Consider the following 19,890-nt stretch of genomic DNA (forward strand, 5'->3'; position numbering starts at 1 on the left):
TTGAGGTTTCTTGTTGTCGGGAGGATTTCTTGCAAAATGCAGACATCTCATTATTACGAGAAAACGATCGCGGCTCATTTGTTGCGAAAAACATTTTAAATTGAAAAGTGGATGATGTTTCCAATAATCTTGAATTCGGTTCAATTTTATTGTTTCTTTGTGAATAACCAAACCAATAAATGTCAATATTTGGTCATGGGTTACTGGTTTCCATCGCGAAATTCTCGATTTATCGAAAGAACTCTCCAAGAACACTTCTTCAGCATAAATGTTGGTTTCCTTTGCTATCATATTGACAATTTAGTCGTCGAAAATCATGCGAAAATAAGCAATTGGCTCGTTAATGTTAGGAACTGGTACTGAAAGTTCATTTCTTTTTTAAAATGGAAAGGATTTCATATTCGTCAACACATCAGTCCAGTTTGGAACCGTATCATTTATAACTTCATCATTTATTACCTCACGCTCTGGTTGTGTACAAATAAGATATTATTATAACAAAATAAAATGTGAAAATTACTTGTATCTTCGTCATCTGTACTGTTCGAATCACCATCACCCTGTTCCATTGCATAATCCGAGTCATCAAAATCACTCCCATATAACGAATTATCGTCACTAAATTCGTCGATTGTGGCTTCCAGTTCGGTTCTTGTAAGTTTCTTGGGGTTCCTGCACAATATTTTCCCTTTTCGTTTTCTTTCATTCGATGGATCTGTTTCACAGTTATCCATGTTAGATATCGAAAACGACGAACAATTTTGTAAGTCTTATTGCACGACAAACACATTCACGAACACGCTTGAACCTGCTGCATTCCTGAACTGACCCTAGGAACTGGTGGCGCACCACGCGGTTGGAAGCGGCATTATTCAAATGTAACACAATTTTCAAACGAGTCATTATTATAACATAATAAAACGTAAAAGTTACTTGTATCTTCGTCATCTGTACCTATTGTTTGTGTTCATTCTGTCGCCAATTACACAAAAATGATATCTGAAAACGGCGAAAAATTCCACAAGTTCTATTGTGTCACCTACATGCTCACAAACACACCGGTTTTGACCGTCCGGTGGGTTGCCGGACGCTTTTTGATTGTCATAATTGCTATGTGGCTTTTACGCCGACGTTGTAGAAAGCGGCAACGAATTAGATTGTTGTTGGTTTATCCCATAAACCTAGAAAGGGACGAACTGCGTGAGTTTGACAGGCAATTTGAGGGCTTGAGGTGTGGCGAAAACATGTTTTTTTAACTATTTTCGTATGTCCAATACTCTCCAACGCCAGAACACCAAGATGAGAAACTGCATTCAACGTATACAAATGTTGGCTTATATATTCAAGAGAGTTACTTATTATTTTATTTTAGTTTCTGTTAGTATTTTATTTTACATCTATTTACATTTTGTTTACACAAAATTAAACAGAAGTGAAATCTATATCGTTCGTTATGTCAGACGATTCAGTGTGCACTGAAGAAAGACTTTCTTACGGACTGAATGGGGAAGATATTCCAGACAATTGTTGACTCTGACCATACTGTGAATAGTACTAACTTGGTGTTGGTGATGGCGTAGACGATATTCCCGGCAAATTTTGTGGAACAAAACCTCACCGGTTGTGGTTGATACGCTGAGGGAATCTGGTGCTGGTAGGGGGATGGAAATTGTGCCCTGGACACGTAGAAGGCTGAGAAACTATAGTCGACGTGCGTTTTTGCCTTTTAACATTAGATATGAGTTGCAATACTCCTATTTGAAATTGGACAATTTCATCCTCATCCAATGTCTGCAGAGATGGAGTTATTCCCTGAAAGAATGATAGATGTCGATTTGGCGTATTCCCTTCTTCCAGTACTTTTAACAGTTTTAGTTCCACTGGGTCTGGATTACGGCGTCTTCGTGGTCTTGGTTGTTGCGGCGGTGGTTTAAGAGTAGAGGCATCTGTCTTACTACCTTCTGTAGACGTTTTGGTGGTTTCAGGGTGTGCTTCATCTGTACCGTCCCGTGGCGCTTCCGTATTAGACAGGCTGTCTCTTGTTGAGCGGTCACCAACTACTTTTTTCAAGAATTGTGGTTGGTCATTATAAACGTATTTTTTAATTTTGATAGCCTCCGCACCAGAATGCTTTACTGCCTTCTGTTTTTTGCATGATTTCATGAAGGCGTCTCGAACATCCTTACCTTACCTGTAAATAACACAAATAATCTTTATTTCGAATCTGTTTCAGGTACCTAGCAGCTGGATGGACTTTCACAGATATGCACTACAGCTACAAAATTGGCGTTTCAACAACAAGCAAGATAGTCAGGGAAGTGTGTCGTAGTATAGCATCTGTAATGCTATACAATTGGAATGTATCCCCATACCTACAAAAGATCAATGGGAAGAGATAGCTTCAGAGTTTGAAAGAAGAGCTCAATTTCCACATTGTCTTCGCGCAGTTGACGGAAAACACATCAGAATGCAATATTTTTTTATCGGTGATGAAGCATTCGAGTTACGCAAACATTTACTTCGACCTTATGGCGGTTCAAACCTAACAGTGAAAAAGAGAGTGTTTAATTATCGTTTGTGTAGAGCCCGAACATATGTGGAATGCACATTTGGCAGTTTAAGTAATAAGTGGAGAATTTTTCACCGACCGATCAATGTGGATCCTGATTTTGCAGTACCTAGATATTGTATGGCTTGTGTTATTCTACACAACTTTGTTCGTGACAGAGATGGCTATCGGGTTGAGGATACTATGACAATTACAGGATTTGAAGATTTACCTAGAGCACAAGTGGTACGCGGGCGATTAGCAGCAAACAATATACGGAATGTACTATCTGATTATTTTTTAACAAATGTTGGAGCCGTTAAGTGGCAAATGTCTAAAATATAATAAAAGGCATTACTTACCGAACGAATTTTTTTTTATTATCGCTCCATTTCTCAAAACCGTCTGTGAGGGCTGAACACACTTCTGCCCAAGCCTTCTTGGTTTCATTCCTGTCTTAATGGTGGATCATATAATTGCTTCTCATTTCTAAATATCACTGGCCAGTCTTGATTGACTTCTACGTTGTCTAGATACTTGTTGAATAATGCTATATACTCGTAAATATACTTCAATTTTGTCCTCTATGACTGTTGGTCTTGCCGGCGAAGTTAAGACTATCCGGAAAACCACACTTGTTTTATGGCTAGTGTTTTCGTAATAATTACATGACTTCTACTGGGAGGCTCAAAATTCACGGAACAGCTTAGCAGTACGTTTTTAAGTAGTCATTAAAAAATCAGGTAAAAATGTTTTAAAAAAATCAATCTTCTTTTTTGTAGAAGATACCTGACCTGACCTGACCTATTTGTTACACTAAATGTGGCAATATTTACAAGCATTTTTGTTGTATCCATGGAAATGAGAGAGAAAAATCACAAAGCCATGTTGTCATACGTTATTTGAGGTTAAACGGACATAAAATTACTACAGTCTGTTTTTTAATCAAAGAACCACAACACCGCAATTTACACCTAAAATAGAGCTGACAACATTGTACACTTTTGACCTAGGGTGAAAAATCTCATATAGTAATTGAGGTTATTAGAGATATTAGAAGCGCAGCATGTTAATAAAGTTAACAATAACTAATAACAACTAATTTGAGAGTTTAATAAATATCTTACTTTGCGAGGCATTTTTAATAACACGTTCAAATTTTAGATGCGAGTTTGCGTACTTTCAAGGACATTAAAAATGAAAGGCGTTGGCTGGTATAGCCAATAAATATCATTAAATTTCCTAAATTTAGTAAAATTTTATATTTGCACACCTAAATCAACAGGTCGTAGTTCTTTGATTAAAAAACAAACTATACTTGTAAATGCTCGAAATAATGAAGAAAATAATTGCAAACCAGATCACAAACGTTCAGAATTATTATGCCATTGGCCAGTAAAAGACAAATATACTCTGTTTGTGAGGCCGATGCAGTTAAGCCATAAAACGACCGAAGCGCTGACAGATTTCAGTGCGTCCAAAACATTTCATGAATAATTAATTATTAGCAGAAGAATTAATATTTCTAGGAAGATGAACTTTTTGGATTTCCTGCTCTAAAGTAATATCCCTTACCTAGCATCTTCCAAACATCATGTTTTCTCACTCTCACGCCTACACACAGCTTTCAGAACGAGGATGGCCAGTTGGTTAACGTAAGCCGAGCGCAGTATCTTCCCGACAAAAGAAATTTGCATATGCGTGTGTTAAGCGGTGATTACACTAGTCTAGAAATTTTGACTTTAAAAAAGTATTCTTTGCGTAAAGTACTTTTTTTATTAATCTTCATATGCTGAATACAAAATTTATAATATATACTTAAGATTAGTTTCCGTTTTCTAGAAAAAAAAATTAGAAGATTTTTGCAAAAATTAGCAGAAATCATACTGTTCTTCTATACATTATTCTGTATTTATTGTATTCTGCTTCTGTAACATCTCGACAAACAGTCCAGCAATAATACTCGTCTACAGTGGAAAAATATTCGGAATAATTTTAACTAATTTTTGCTTGTCTACCCACGCTGAATATGAGTTGATAAGTAAAAATCATTAATTAGTTTAAGTTTTCACGATACCTGATATCTTCCAAATTTAACGATCCTAACCTTCTTGAACTTGATAATATTGATATTTACTTAGTTATTTGACATCAAATGTCGAAAATATTGTGTTTTAGTGCTGTGTTCTGTATTACTAAGTGATAAGAGTGTTAAAAGAGACATTTTCCTATAAAATATATTTATTTTTTTTACTTTTATCACTTAGTAATACAGAACACAGCATTAAAACACAATATTTTCAAAATTTGATGCCAACTAACTACAGGGTCTCTATAAATGATTGTCGGGTCCAGCCAGCCATGGAAACTTGTCAAATTTTGAATGTGCCGCTTTGTTCGGCAAATACCTAATGAATGTCACATTTTCAGGTTAGGTTGTTGGCTTTTAACCAGAGACAAATTTCAACTGTGCTTTACTCTTGCTAACATTAATGTATTTATTATTTAATGTCAACACCAACAGGGGAACAATTATTGCCCCCATCGTACCGCCACACACTGTACAGGAATTGGTATGAGAACAAATCCAAACAGATAATTGATAAATATTGAGAACACCTTGTCCCCGTATACCACAATACAATACTGCCTTTTTGTCTGCTTTAGTGTTTTCACATTTCTTGTTTTATGCTATTGGTAAATACGACCTAGACTGAATTGTCGAATATTGTATTGACTCCCATTTTTTCTTCCAATATAAATAACAGTGTTTTTCATAACAAATAAGTCTTACTGGTTTTTCAGTCAAATCAAATGTATTCAACAACATAATTTACAACACTAAATTACGATAACAAATAGGTATTTTTTTATAAAATAGATTGAAAATGTCCCCCATTAACTTCTAAACACTTGACAATTTTGCAGCATTTCTTGGTTAAGGGTACAGCAACACTGCTATCCACAGTTCCACACACCAATTTTCAAAACATGTAAAGGAGTCTCTACAAATCGGTGTGGATTCTCAGCACTCCAAATTCTGAAGTTGAGGTGATTTTCAAACTGATTACATTATTAAACACAACTTTGATAATCTGCAGGTTGGAGTTCTTGTACAACACTAATTTTATAAAGATGCAGTTGTAGCTTATTTTAAATGATTTTGTGACAAGTGCTTCGTGGTACACCAGATTGTTGAGATAAACAGGCTATGGATATCTGTAGAGTCTTTTCCACCATTTCATTCAAATCCTCGAGTATTTCATCTGATACTGGTGGTCGTCCTAATTATTTACCCTTGCTAATTGTTCTGATTGTTAAAAATCTGTTCACAATTCGCTTAATGTGAGTTAACAATCATCTTGAATGTTGTTCGGATATTTTGCTGGAATTCATTTTTACAAACAGATAATTCCCCATTACTAAACCTTCCATTTCGAAAATAAAAAACTACAATGAACGTGTTCTGTTCAACAGAATAAACCATTGTAAATTGTAAAATAAAGCTAAAATAAAACATAAATCATTAAAGCATAACCATACAAATTTTGCCAGTGTATTTACCTCTAAAACCGGACGTACTTGCAATTTTTATTGAAAAATACAGATTTTTGGTGTTTATTAACTGTGATTAACTGCGATAAAACGAATATAAAGAACCAAAACTCGACTGACTGAATTTGGCATCGGTTTCAAAAAAGCGGAACAGTAAAAAAATTTTCCAAGGCTGGCTTGACCAGACAATCATTTATAGAGACCCTGTAGCAAATATCAGTATTATCAAGCTCAAGGAAGTTAGGATCGTTAAATTTGGAAGATATCATTGATATCAGGTATCGTGAAAACTTAAACTAATAAACGACTTTTACTTATCAACTCGTATTCAGCATAGGTAGTGTAGTGAGACCGTCCATTTTGATCGTGATGATGTCGTAAATTTTTGCATTTTTAACTGTTAATCTATCTTTTAAACTCTCGAGTTGATATACATACTAATCTATTTGGCTCGTCTAGTAACCCTTTATACTTATTATTTTCACTTACCTACGTTGTGTTTATTTTTCGTCGATAGTCACATTTATAGTGATGATGATGTTTATCTTAAGGCCTATTAGGCAATACTCAGTAGTCGTAACACAAATTCGGAGACAAAGTAGTGTCAAAACGCATGGAGGAAGAGATTTAAACACAAGTTTCCCCACAATTATTTTATTACAAAATATTTCGAAGCCTTGTTTACAAAATGGATGAGTTCTGCGGGTTTGATCAAATTTTGCACTGTGTTAAAGTTATTGTTGAGGTTATGTTTGTAATCAAATTCGTAAGAGACTTTCTTTGTAATTGTGGTCATGAATTTAAACAGATGATTGAGTCGTCAGTCTTCACCTGATGATATTTTATGTTATCGAATTTAGATTTAAAAAAAAGTTTAATTTTTTTCTGTAACTCCCATTTTTATGCAACCCTATTTACGTACGGCAAATCTACCCTAACCTTCAGGTAACTTGTTCGAACTTATATTACCCAAGCAACATCTAATATCGCGTTAACTGAGTTAGACTTTTATCAGAGTCGGAAGGTAACATGCTCGCGGCATTTAATACAGAATCGCATTTAACTATTACGCCCTAGTGCCGAAATACCTCTTCCGGTAAAAGTCCGGTGCTTAAACACCAATCACAACTTCCGAACAAAACCCGGATACACAAGTCCTCGCAAATTAATCTGAATGACTGTAGGCGTCATTTCTCTCCCAAATTTCGTCCACGAGCTTCGACAAAGACTTGTACAGAACTTTGTCGTACGCGACACCAGTTTATTACAGGTAACCGGGATGGTTATTTTGTCTCGTTTGTCCTCGTGGTATACATAGTACATGTCGTTGGAGCGGGAATTACGACGCCCATTCTAAGTCCACGGCCGGAAGCTACGACCTGACACCGTGTCTTAGACCTAGTAAAGTTGGAGAAGAGGGTCCCCGGGAACCACGACTCTCCTCATCGTTGGTGGCCGACAAACGCGCCTATAATTTCAGGTGCAATTGGTGCAAACAATAATTTTGCTTTGATCGCCTAAACACGACGCGGGAGAGAAATAGCCCTACTCTACCCTATATTGAATACGCAACCAATTATTCTATCTCCCTAAAGTTTATAACTAGAAATTTCGATCTGATTTGAGGGCACCAGTTGAGAAAATTCAGGAACGATTTAGTTATAAATTAGTAATTGACTGTTAAGTTTCAAAATCCCTGACTGGTGGTTACACTCAAATTTGGAGTAAAGAATTTAATATAAAAAAAATGTTGAATCAAAGAAACAGATAAGTTAAATTTGTAATTTAAGTAATCCGACAACCAAAGCGTTGCGGCCCCTTTTCATCGGAAATAGAATCATTTGTTGCTGGCTACCTCTAGCTTTAAGAATTTACTTCAAATACCTCGGAACTTGGAAAATTATTTTAAATTTTGATTTTGGTTATTCCCAATTGTTGGATAAATTGCAATTGAAAATTCCATGGTGAATGACTGATAAAATAAGTTCAAGGAAAAACAAGTAAATTTTGACATAAAGTTAATTAATCAAAATAATATAACCCTTTCTCGGGCTTACCTAGAAGTTTAACACCCTGGTTGATCGTCGGCACCTGTTGTTGGAACTGGCACTAACTTATTTATTAGCACTCGGCACTCTAAACGAAGCTAAAGTGATTTAATAAAAAAATATAGTTTCAATTTGGAAAATTTAAACAAAATCGCAAAGGCAGACACACGGATATCGACTAGCTCGAAAGACAGTCAAAAACCGAATTCCTCAAAACAAATGTGCCAAAACTTTAAATAGGGGACGCTAACTCGCTTACCCCCCTTCCCTTGTTACTCATTTTCCATATGTGTGGAATTATGCAAATTTGACTCTTACGACGCATTGGCATTCGATCAAACCTCGTTTAACTCGCTTAATAGTAGTTTATTTAACGAGTTCGTGTGTAATTTGGGCTTTTTTTGGCATGAGTGGGCCAGTTTAAAACTCGAGTGAAACGAGAGTTTTAAAGGTCCACGAGTGCCAAAAAAAGGCCAAATTACACAAGAACGAGTTGAATACAACGTTTTTTTGTTCGACGAGCCCCCCAAAGGCTCCAAATCGCTGAAAATCTCTAAAATTAGCTTGACGTTTCGTTTTGACAAGTTGTCAAATTTATCAAAATCCGTTCACACAGGAGAAAATTCTCAAATTCTGACAGTGTCGAACAAAAAAATATTATTATTTTCTAGTTAGGGTGGTTTTTCGATTCGCAATATCAACATTATTTAACATACAATTTGTTAGTCCATTGGACAATATAATACAACACAGTAACGATAGCGAATCACCCCAATTACGCTGAAAGAGAAATTAAACTCCAAAATTGGTTGTTGTTCTGTCTGGAACTAATTGTTGAACGGAATGTAGTCAATGAATGTAACAACAAATTTTGTTTGTTTAAATTTTACGGAAAGCATACGGAAGAAAGACGTAAGAAAACTGTAAATTTCGTAGTACTACCCCCTGTTAGATGTCGCCCCCAGTACTACAGCGGTACTATTTTTACATTTTCACGATTTTCTACGTTTTTCTTACGGAAATTTCTACCTACTTCCCTTGTAAAACTATGTTAGTAAATGGGCAGTAATCGTACGGTGCAAGATTTGCTTACAATACAGCCTAAAATAGTGGGTTTGTAACTTAACTTTGTTTAAACAAGAATTTATTAATTTCGCTAAATTTTCCCACGACTGACCACACGTGCAAGTGTGTAATCTGATATCTTACTTAAAAGTCTCGATCTGTAACGCGTCTTTCGTCCCCTTAACTAATCGGACGCCCTTGGCTGGCGACGCTGGGTTTAAAATCTAAATTGCTGACACCAAATTCTAGTGGACCAATTCAATTGTGAATATTTTAAACGATGTGACCGATTTACAAGGATTTAAACTAATTAACAATTTTTACTATATGGATTCAGCAACCCCGAACAAAGCTTCCTATTTAATGTAAACATCTTATGAGAAATTTAAATGAAACATCATTTACGACCAAACTCAGACGAATTGAATTATTATCAACATTGTTAGTTCTAGTTAATGGTATATTAAAGAACGAGTTTTATAAGGGTTGATTTGGCGCACGAGTTCCAGGTGTAGAAAACGACCCGTAGGGGAGTTTTGTATGGAACGAGTGCGCCAATGCCCTTATAAAACAAGTTTTTTATGTTATTTTTTAGAATTTGCACCCTTGTTTTAATTTTTAAATTAAAAATTTAAATTTTCAAATTCTAGGAAATTTTGTATTAATTGGTAATTCAAGGTAACGGATACAACTACATCTGCAACAGATGTAAAAAAGGAGAGTTTGAACATTAATATTGGAAGTTTTTTGGTGTAAATGACAATAATACACTGAAATATTGATAAAAATTTTCTTAGAGATCTATTAAACTACGAGTGCTTTAAGACATAGCCATAAACGACTCCAAATTGAATACAACAATAGACCTATTAGAGACGCAGATTCTAAAAATTTTGTTTTTGTCACTCCAAATACCCGGCGACTCCTTTCTAAACGGATGTATTAATTTATTTATCGTTATATCTGTATTTTCATCCAATTTTAAACAACAATTAGATTATTTATCTTTTCGTATGCAAATGAATGCCTTGCTTGGTCGACTGGTCGAGTGTGGTGGGCGTCTCGCCACCCTGATAACTTAGAGAAATACCAGATGGCCTTTTGAAAGAAACTAAAGAAGTTAATTTTGCGATTTGCAACGGTCTTAAATTCCAGGAAACCCTTCGTGGGAACGGCTCTGTTTTTCTCAACATTCTGACATTTACAAGACATGTGTGTATTTAAAAATGGGAATAAATGGAATTCATAAATTGCACAGAAACAATTTGGAGGTCGTTAAGACAAATCTGAATTTGTTGAATTGAAGATGAATATTTTCCGCGATGGGAATAAAATAAAATTTATAAATACCGCGTTCATCACAGTAGACAAGCAAAAATTAGTTAAAATTATTCATAATATTTTTTCACTGTAGACCAGTAGTCCAGTCAATAGAAACATAAAAAAGGGTCCGACCTTGCAAAAGGTCATGTAGTTCTGATTTTTTAATATGTTGTTTGGATCTCAACCAAGAGTAAAACACCAAATTTGCAACTTCGAAAGACTTGTGCGCGCTGCGTGGTAGCCAAAGAACAGCAAAATTTTTGCACTATTTTCAGTTTTTGCTCAATATCTCCTAAGATATGAGTCTCACAGAAAAAGTTGAAGTTACCTTTTTTAAACCGAATTAAATTCGCTATAGTTTGAGGCCCAAGCGAACTTTGTGCATGCAGCAGTTTCCGAGATAGATCTCTTCAAAAATTGGGTATTTTTCCAAGAAGTGACATTTTTTTGTTTACGTCTCTTATTTTATTAAATATCGTCAAAAATACTCGCCCCATGAGAAAAGTCAAGGACAATGAACTTGAAGTGTATTTATTTAGCTTTAAATTGAGATCTGACGGGCAGCTGCAGGTCCAATGCTTCTCTCAAAAGTGGCATATAACCGAAAATCTCGAAAGATGGAATTTGGGAAAAATAAATGAAAACAAGTTTTCAGCGCATCAAACATCACGTATAGGGCCTAAACCGATCAAATAAGTTATTTTAACGTAATTTAGTATGTGTGGTTAACAACTTGAAGAGAGTCTGTGAAGTTGGTGGAGAAATACTGCTCTCAGCGCCAGACTTGTTCTGGTTCTGATTGTATGGAAAATCATCGAACACCCCAAGTATGCTCGTTTGGAACGGGTTCGTGGAGCAGGTGACAAGTGGTCTTGATTTTGATCGACCAACAATAATTTTCCTCTCATTCATTGGCGCGCTTTAATTTGAGCTCCGGCGGGTACATGTCCTGGCATATACAAGTATGTTTATCATGAACCCCATTTTTACGGTCCACTGTGCTAGCTCACTGCTGGAGATTCTACGCACATGTGCCAATCCACCGTAGCTGTTCATAAACCACATCAGCAAGCAAATCTGACCATAGGCCGGGCCAAAATTTATCGGATCGGCGGATTGTAAAATTTTGTTCTATGAACATCTTAAACTCAGTTGGATCCATCCGCTGTTCTACAGCCATCATATCTTCCAAATAAAAGTGGGCACTCTTTGTGAAGAAATTGTGACCAACTGAATGAAAACAAGGTAGCATTTTATCGATAGTATACAGGTGAATGTTCTTAATCACCCTGACGCTCTGCCTGGATGAATTAATAGTTTTACGGGAGGACGTGTGAAAATATTGGTCCCACAGCTTTGATTACCTTCCAAATTATGCAATGCAGTTTTGAATTTGGCTTTTAGGCTTTGGTAAGTCCTATTTTCCTTTACAAACAAGATGAGAGACCTCTCACTCTCACGTAGCTTATTCTCATTTTGGGCTCTTTCTTTCCCAGTCAAGTCTCATCCAAAATAATGCCAGCCAATATCAGATTAGTCAAAATGTGTGCTCGTATAGCTCGTGAATAGGCATGACCATTCAGCATCTTGTCCAGGCCTGTGATCGGTATAAGTAGTCATAAATAGCGCCTTCAAGCAACTTCCTGCCATTATTGCACCGATACAACCCAGGAATGACATGAGGAGATGGAACTCTCCCAGCCTCACAACCACGCAGCTTAACTCAGAATGTTGGCCACCCTCAACAATATCTCTGACCTTAAAGAACAGTGGTTGATCAAAAGTAACGAAGCAGGTTTTTTGAAAATGACCTTTACTTCTCTCACTGGCTTCAAAAGGTGATATGAACACTGTATCGTGGGGCTGCGGATAAATGAGAGGAAAATAATTTTTGAGCCATAAAAATCAAGACCACTTGTCACCTGCTTAATGAACCCGTTCCAAAGGAGCATACTTGGGGTGGTTAATGATTTTCCGTACAATCAGAACAAGTCGGGCGCTGAGGGCAGTATTTCTCCAGCGACTTCACAGATTCCCTTCAAGTTGTTAACCACACATACTAAATTACGTTAAAATAACTTATTTGATACGTGATGTTTGATGCGCTGAAAACTTGTTTTCATTTATTTTTCCAAAATTCCCTTTTTCGAGGTTTTCGGTTATATGCCACTTTTTAGAGAAGCATTGGACCTACAGCTGCCCATCAGATCTCAGTTTAAAGCCAAATAAATGCGCTTCAACTTCATTGCCCTTGACTTTTCTCATGAGGCGAGTATTTTTAACGATATTTAATAAAAAAAGAGAAATAAACAAAAAAAATTCACTTCTTGGAAAAAAAACCCAATTTTTGAAGAGCTGTATCTCGGAAACTGCTGGACGCACAAAGTTTGCTGAAGTGAATTTAATCTAGTTTAAAAAAGATAACTTCAACTTTTTCTGTTAGACTCGTATCTTAAGAGATATTGAACAAAAACTGAAAATAGTGTAAAAATTTTGCTGTTCTTCGGCTACCACGCAGCGCGCACAAGTCTTTCGAAGTTGCAAATTCGGTTTTTTACTCTTGGCTGAGGTCCAAAGAACATATTAAAAAATCAGAACTCCATGACCTTTTGCAAGGTCGAATGTTTATATTGACTGGACTACGGTGTTATTATTGATTTATGACAACCTAGTTGTACGACTTATTCGCAACAATATCAAAAACCGACTTTACCTACATAGTCAAAATCCTTTTTAATATATAAAATAAACGAGATCAAAGGTGCACCGTTTGAGCCTCCACATGTTCAAGTCTAAGAGGTATAGAATTTATTATTTTTCTCATAATCTTCTAACATGCGTTGACATTACCCCATTAAGTTGTTCCGCGAATTTTGGGGCACCCAGTTTATATTTTTTATCTGGAATTATGCTTTATATTCAGGATATTTTATGTTACGCAGTTTCTGTTTTAACCTCGAATGAGGACGGTGTAGTAATATTAGCACTGTTAAAAGAAACTGAAAAATTTACATTTTTGATACAGAATGGACCAAAACAATAAATACATCTTTTCTTCTGTTACTCATTTTATTTTACGATTTTCTATATTTTCAAAATATACGTTTTATAAAAATTATTATTAATTATGAAATGTTAATTATATATGACGGGTTAAAATGTGTGTAAAGTACGTCAATGAAAACTGTGTATTTGACGAGAATTCACCTTCTTGGGCGTCGAATCTCTGGTCCAACAATGAAAGTTCTTGGGCGTCAAATCTATAGTCTAATGATCGGGATTCAGTTTGATCTGCTAAAAATTGTAAGTCAATAAAAACAGGTATACTACTGAAGAGCAAATACCTTTTTGAGCGTCTGCTCTGTTATTCATTGATGGAAATTCATCTTGAGCATCTAATGTATGATCTAATGACGGACATACAGGTTGAAGTTCTTCGTCTTCTTCTTGATTGTCAGATGGTAATAATAGTTGAAGTTTCTCCCAAGTTTTACCTTTGTGCTTGTAAACGTCTTTATCTCCAACAACGGAAAGGAAACGAGAAATATTAATGATCCGCGTAGTTTGCTTGGGCATGCGATTATGATTTGAATGAACGTCAAACGTATGTCCCATAAAGTCCGCCATTTGTTTTAACTCATTTTCATTGGGTTGAAAAGTTGGCACATTGTGGCAGCATGTTTTCGTAAATGAGTGCCTGTTAGTGACAATGGACTTTCAGCTCCACATTCTCTTGTAAAAGTTTTTAGTGCCACAGGCAGACAGATAACCTTCACTGTTTTCATATGCAAACAGATACGGATTACTCTCTGGAATACCTGCCACGTTTCTTAGCGATATATATAAATCCAGTCCTCTAAAAACAAGCAATCGGTTTACTGGTATTTTTTTTTTTAAGAAATTAACCTACTTAATATTATCTGGTTGCAGCAAAATACTCAACATTCTTCCACGTTTATCCTTGATATGCATATATCATAGTAAACAGATCAGCACAAATTATTTCAAGGCGATTTAGAAATTCGTAATGTTCAGGGTTTACCTTCTTTTTGTTCTTATAATCGTCCAGTAAAGTACGAGAAATTTCACCTCGTCTTCTTCTATTGAAAACCATATTTGACATAGCAAAACTTGTCCTAAGCGTTTCCATTTCATAAAGTCAAATCCAATATTTGTCAGAGAAGAATAGTTCTCTTGAAATATTTTTTTACAATACTCTCTTAATTTTTGTATATCTGCAGGCCTAGGTAATTCCTTTTTGCTTTGGAATTTGTTAGCGTTGGCTGTATTAAGAGCATCTTTCTCGTGCACAACGTAAGTACCAGCATGTATCGGCTCCCAAAGTTCGATCTACACTTTGGAATGTCTAATACTCACGACAGCTAATGTGTTACCAATTTCGGGGTCAATACTAAAAAAAGTGTATCACGAAGATTCGGTTGTTGGCAGAGAATGATAAGGGATGATTTAAAAAATGAGGTTAGTGAAGAAATTATACAGGGTTATTCACGTTAGATGACGAGCCTGACCAGGTAAAAATACAACCCAAAAACACATTTTACAAAACTATCTTGATCCCTATTGCATTGCAGCCAATAAAAAGCGAAAAGCGCTATACTACAGGGATTTGTTAAAGCGCTTTATGTTGGATCTTTTGACAAATTAAAATGTTTAAATTGTCAAGATGACACAAACATCTGTCAAAAAAAGCAGTGGACCATTTGATTATAAAAAGTTCCGCGCCGTTCGATAATATTCGATTGCGTAGCGACCAATTAAGTCCTCGATGGTATTCTCGTCTGATTGGTCAATTTCGCAATGTCTTTTCTCGCTTATTTTGAGAGTAAAAAAAATATAGTTTTTAATTTACGTTTCAGCGTAATCCTACGAATTTGCCAGTCGTCTGTGAGGCGTCAATCCTGCCATTCCCTGTATATTGGTTATAAAAGTACAAAGGGATTTGAAAACACAAGTCGAGCTTCCACGGAGGTGTCGTCATCAGGGGGACCTGGTGATGCCTTCGAAGAAGAGGGTTCGTGATGTCAGAGTAAACGCAGTGTCAGCTTGTCGGCTTGGTTGACACTCAGAGAAAACCAGTTATCACAGAGGATGCTGCTGCAGGAGAGAGAGAGAGAAACAGAGTTGTGTCACCGAACCAAGCCCAACTGATGTATAAAGGGGATGCATCTTCTTTTATACCCTCTTCCAATGGCCTGAGGGCATGCAAAAGAGCGCGCGGAAACTTGACCAATGGGCGAGATCCTGTCTAAGAGCGAGAGCCGCACCGGGTAGTGGAGCCTCACGGAACTATTCCCGGTCGCGAGGGTGTATTCGCCGGGGGAGTCTATAACGGAGACCGATTTCATTAACGATGGTCCATGCACAATTTTCGGCAGTGGCGTCAGCGAGGGTGAATAATTCAACCCATTTCGTGGCGTAATCTTGGGCTATTAAAATCCACTTCTTACCATCTTCTGACGGCGGTAACAGTCTGAATAGATCGACGGATAATACTTCCATTCTTTGCTGCAAAACCGGAGTTTGAAGTACCGGCAGGCTTCACGTTACTCTGCTTATATCGTTGGCACTCTAGGCAAGTCTTGAGATAGTCTGTGATGTATCTTCTCATTCCGGGCCATAATATCGAGAGGAGATTTTGCGAAGCGTGCTTGCGACCCCATAGTGTCCAGCGGTGGGGGCGTCATGAAATTATTTCAAGATCCTGGAGCGCTCGCGAACGGGTACGACGAGCTGCGCCTCTTCGTCATTACCTTCCTGTGGATAATGGTAAAGGGCCCCTTGGTTCATGACGTATCCTTTCGTCTTCCACGGTTGGGCTATTTCTGCGTTGGCGGTGGTCAAAGCATCGATGATCTGTTTCGCGCATCTGTTCTTCCCGGACAGCTAGTGCTCCCTACACCGGAACATCGATATCAATCATACAAACAGAACACAAGTGCTTCGTCTCCGCGTCGCACTGGGGGCGTGAAAGTAGATCGGCGAGGACGTTTGTTCTTCCAGGGGTGTACTGTATGGTCAAATCGAAAGGCTGAAGTTGCAGGGCCCACCGGACCATTCTTCCGGTCGGTGACTTTAATGACATCAGCCATAGGATAGGTTGATGATCGGTGACGACTACCGTGGCGTTTTCTTCGATGTACCCGCGGAACTTGTTAACGGCCCACACGATGGCGAGGGCCTCCCGTTCCGTAGTCGAGTAATTTTTCTCGAGGGCGGTGAGTAAGCGACTGGCGTTCTCGATCGGCCTTTCTCGTTTTCCTCCCCCTGGAGGAGAGCTGCTCCTATGGCATGGGAGCTCGCGTCCGTTCTCAGCGTAAATGGCTTAGACAAATCAGCTTGCTGCAGGATGGGGGCTGTAATGAGGCGATTCTTTAACGTTGTGCGGCTCCCCATTCCCAAACGGCATTTTTCTTAAGTAAGTCGCTAAGTGGCTTCGATATGTTTGCGAAGTTTGGGATAAACCGTCGAAACCAAGAGCGTTTGTAGGAAGGTGTGGGCTTGCTTCAGGTTGGATGAGGGTGGCATACTGGCAATGACTTGTACCTTGTCGGGGTCGGGGACAATACCTGCACCGGAGATGCGGTGTCCTAGATACCGTACTTCTGGACAACCAAAGAAACATTTTTCCGTTTTCATGCGCAGCTTGAAATGTCGGATGTGATGGAAAATGCGTTCTAGCTGTACAAGATGCTCTTGTTTAGTAGCTGAAAAGAGTACAAGGTCATCGAGATAGGCGAGGAGGGTCAGGTCTTTGTGGTTGGTTGGGCGGTGAGCTTTAGTTTCCTTAATTCCGCTGATTCACCTAGTTTGAGAATCGACGGACAGCGGGACTTGATGCGGACGGAGGTGTCTCGACAGAGCACGATTCTTTCGGCCTGTATACCAAGCTCGCGGGGAGTTTTTGACGTGAGGATCTTTTTTGTGTCCAGCGACGTTTTGACGCCCTTGCAATTTTGTGCTGGTTTCACAATTACCTTGTATTTCTGGGCTGGGGCGGCCGCGGGAGCTTGCAGGCAGGTGGCGTTTGTCTGCGTCGATGTCTTGAGGATGGAGCTGAACGTCGGGACAGCTTGCTGCGTTGGAGATGTTTTTATTGCGGGCAGACTCGATGCAATTGCATTTTCCACGATGTTCTTAATTTCCTGAGTTAATGCGGGGGTAACGGTAGTTTCAACAGCATGCCGCTGAGCCTTTTGGATTATCGTGTCGCACACCAAAAGGCATGTTTGTCTCCTGTGCAGATTTTCTTTGCAGCCGAGTAAAAAGTCGCGGATAATCGTAAGGTTTTGGCAGCATACCTGTAACATGTCCGCAATGTTCGGCTCATCCTCGAGGTACTCAACTGGTCGGTCTAGTGGTGGCTGTTCCTCTTTAGTTTTATTCCGACGCGAAGATGTTGCTGAATCTACTGGGACTTCAGTCTCATCTGTTTTGAGGGTCCCTCTCCTTGTATTTATTGTTGACATGTTGGCGCTATCGGCAGAGGGCCCTGTGCCCCCTACATGGAAATTGCGCTAACACGTGAATCCGCGCGAGGACGTCTGATTTTCACTATTCTAGTTTTGTTTCCAGTTAACTGTACGATAAAATCTACACTGCACTGCGAGTTCTGAATTTAATCACAATCACTTGCAACTTTACAGTTGAGTTTTCTGACCGTTGTTGGATCGGAGCGCAGGTAGACACGTCCGCACGGCTCGAGCGCTCGGGACAGAATCGGAGGGTCAGGTCTGGAAGGCCGGCCCGAAAGCGGTCCATGAGTCGTTGGAAGGTAGCGGGGGCGTCCCGGAGATCAAATGGTAAATCGGAATAGCCCGAACGGGAAAATGAAAGCTGTCTTGTTCTGGTCCTGCTTCCGGAATCCGGACTGCGACCTGCCATATCCGGCCTGCAAATCTATGGTGCTGATGCACCCAGTTTTTCCCATGGATTGTAGCAAGTCGTCCATCCCTAGGAGCGGGTAGGCGTTGGGGACGGTGACGGCATTCAATTTCCTGTGCGTAGCGTTCCATCTGGCTTTGGAACGAGCACGACGGGTGCGGCCCATCTCCCCATCTCAATCAACTCATCGATTTCTCTTTTCAAGAAATCGCTTTTTTGCGGGGTCAACCGGTAAGGGGGTACGGAAACGGGTGCGCTGGTTCCTGTTTCAATACAGTGTTCGGCGAACGGCGTGGGTGGTCCAGAATTTTCAAAAAGATCGCTGTATTTACCAAGGAGGTCGTTACACGCAGGCCTTTCACTTTCTAAAAAACCGGTTCCTTCGTGCAGTCTGAGATGTAGGGTGGCAAACTCTAACGGTACAGACGCGTGTTGCTCTTCCGGGTGCGTGGGAACCAGAAATAATTCGGCAGTGGCCTGGACGGCGTCGGCCCACATGTATTCGACGGAATCGGGAGCCAAGTAAATGTTCCAGCGCCCTCGCGGCTGAGTCGTGACGGGTCTCTTGGGAGCGGGTGGCCCATAGTTGTCCGTGTCCATTAGTTCTTCTTTTGGTGGAGGCGGAGGTCGTACGGTTGTCGTCACCTGTGCGACATTGTTGCTGGTCCCGGCTCTAATAACTATCTCTCGTACACCATCTTTTGCTATAAGAGGGAAAGTTACGTGCGGAGCGTTCCTAAAGAAAAACTTCTTTCCGGCGAGGTCGGGAATCAGACCGGCGTCTTCGATGAAGTCTGCGCCTAAAGGCGTGTTCGCGTTCTCGTTAACTGAAAGTGGCGAAAGTGGCGTCCACTGTCTCCACTCGTATTTGGTGACCTGATGCTTGCAAGTGGTGAAATAGGCTGGCAATTGCCACACTGGAGCCGGCGGCGGTGTCGAGGATGGCTGTTCCTGTCACATTCGCTATTGTGATGTCGACGGCGGGGTTGCAAGCGTTTGGTTTTGATGGCACAGAACCCGACATTGTTGGTCCTCATTGTAGTGGTGGCAGCAGGGGTGGTTTGGGTAGTGCAAAAAAGGCAGTTGCGGCGGAACACCCCAGGTGCATTGCAACCGTAACACCAAATTTCTTCTGGGCCGCCTATTTTGGATGCGACTGCTGCATGTGGTGGCTTATTCCTCTGGCGCTTCCTACACTCGTTGGCGGTGTGCCCATGGTTATGGCAGTATTCGCATCAGTTCTTGTTTTTTTGTTATCCTTGGGTTGTGGTTGTACGCCGGTGTTTTCTGGTACCTTCTTCTTACCTTCGGATAAGATCGCTTCGATTGCTCTTGTTCTGGAGAGGAGTGCATCGAAAGAGAAAATTTCTTCTCGCTGAAGGCGATTTCGAACTTTTGCCTTGAGCAAACCAAAAACGACGTCGAGTTGCCATTCCTCGTCCAGCTCTT

At 39.3% G+C, this 19,890-nt stretch overlaps 1 protein-coding gene and 1 long non-coding RNA gene across 3 annotated transcripts in view; one reads left to right on the forward strand and one right to left on the reverse strand.

The window, feature by feature from the left end:
- LOC138123525 (uncharacterized) overlaps window positions 1–19,890 on the forward strand; it is a 309,532-nt gene that overhangs the window by 70,693 nt on the left and 218,949 nt on the right. The gene's annotated exons all lie outside the window — the stretch shown is intronic.
- Window positions 1,615–16,168, reverse strand: LOC138124934 (uncharacterized). The gene is made up of 4 exons (XM_069040132.1): window positions 16,090–16,168; window positions 2,911–3,004; window positions 2,679–2,704; window positions 1,615–2,186 (listed from the first exon to the last, which is right to left on the reverse strand). Exons 1-4 carry the CDS (start codon window positions 16,166–16,168, stop codon window positions 1,615–1,617), a joined length of 771 nt encoding a protein of 256 aa, XP_068896233.1.

This window comes from Tenebrio molitor, chromosome 2 (genome assembly GCF_963966145.1).
Source record: "Tenebrio molitor chromosome 2, icTenMoli1.1, whole genome shotgun sequence".
In the NCBI taxonomy this organism is placed as follows: Eukaryota; Metazoa; Arthropoda; class Insecta; order Coleoptera; family Tenebrionidae; genus Tenebrio; species Tenebrio molitor.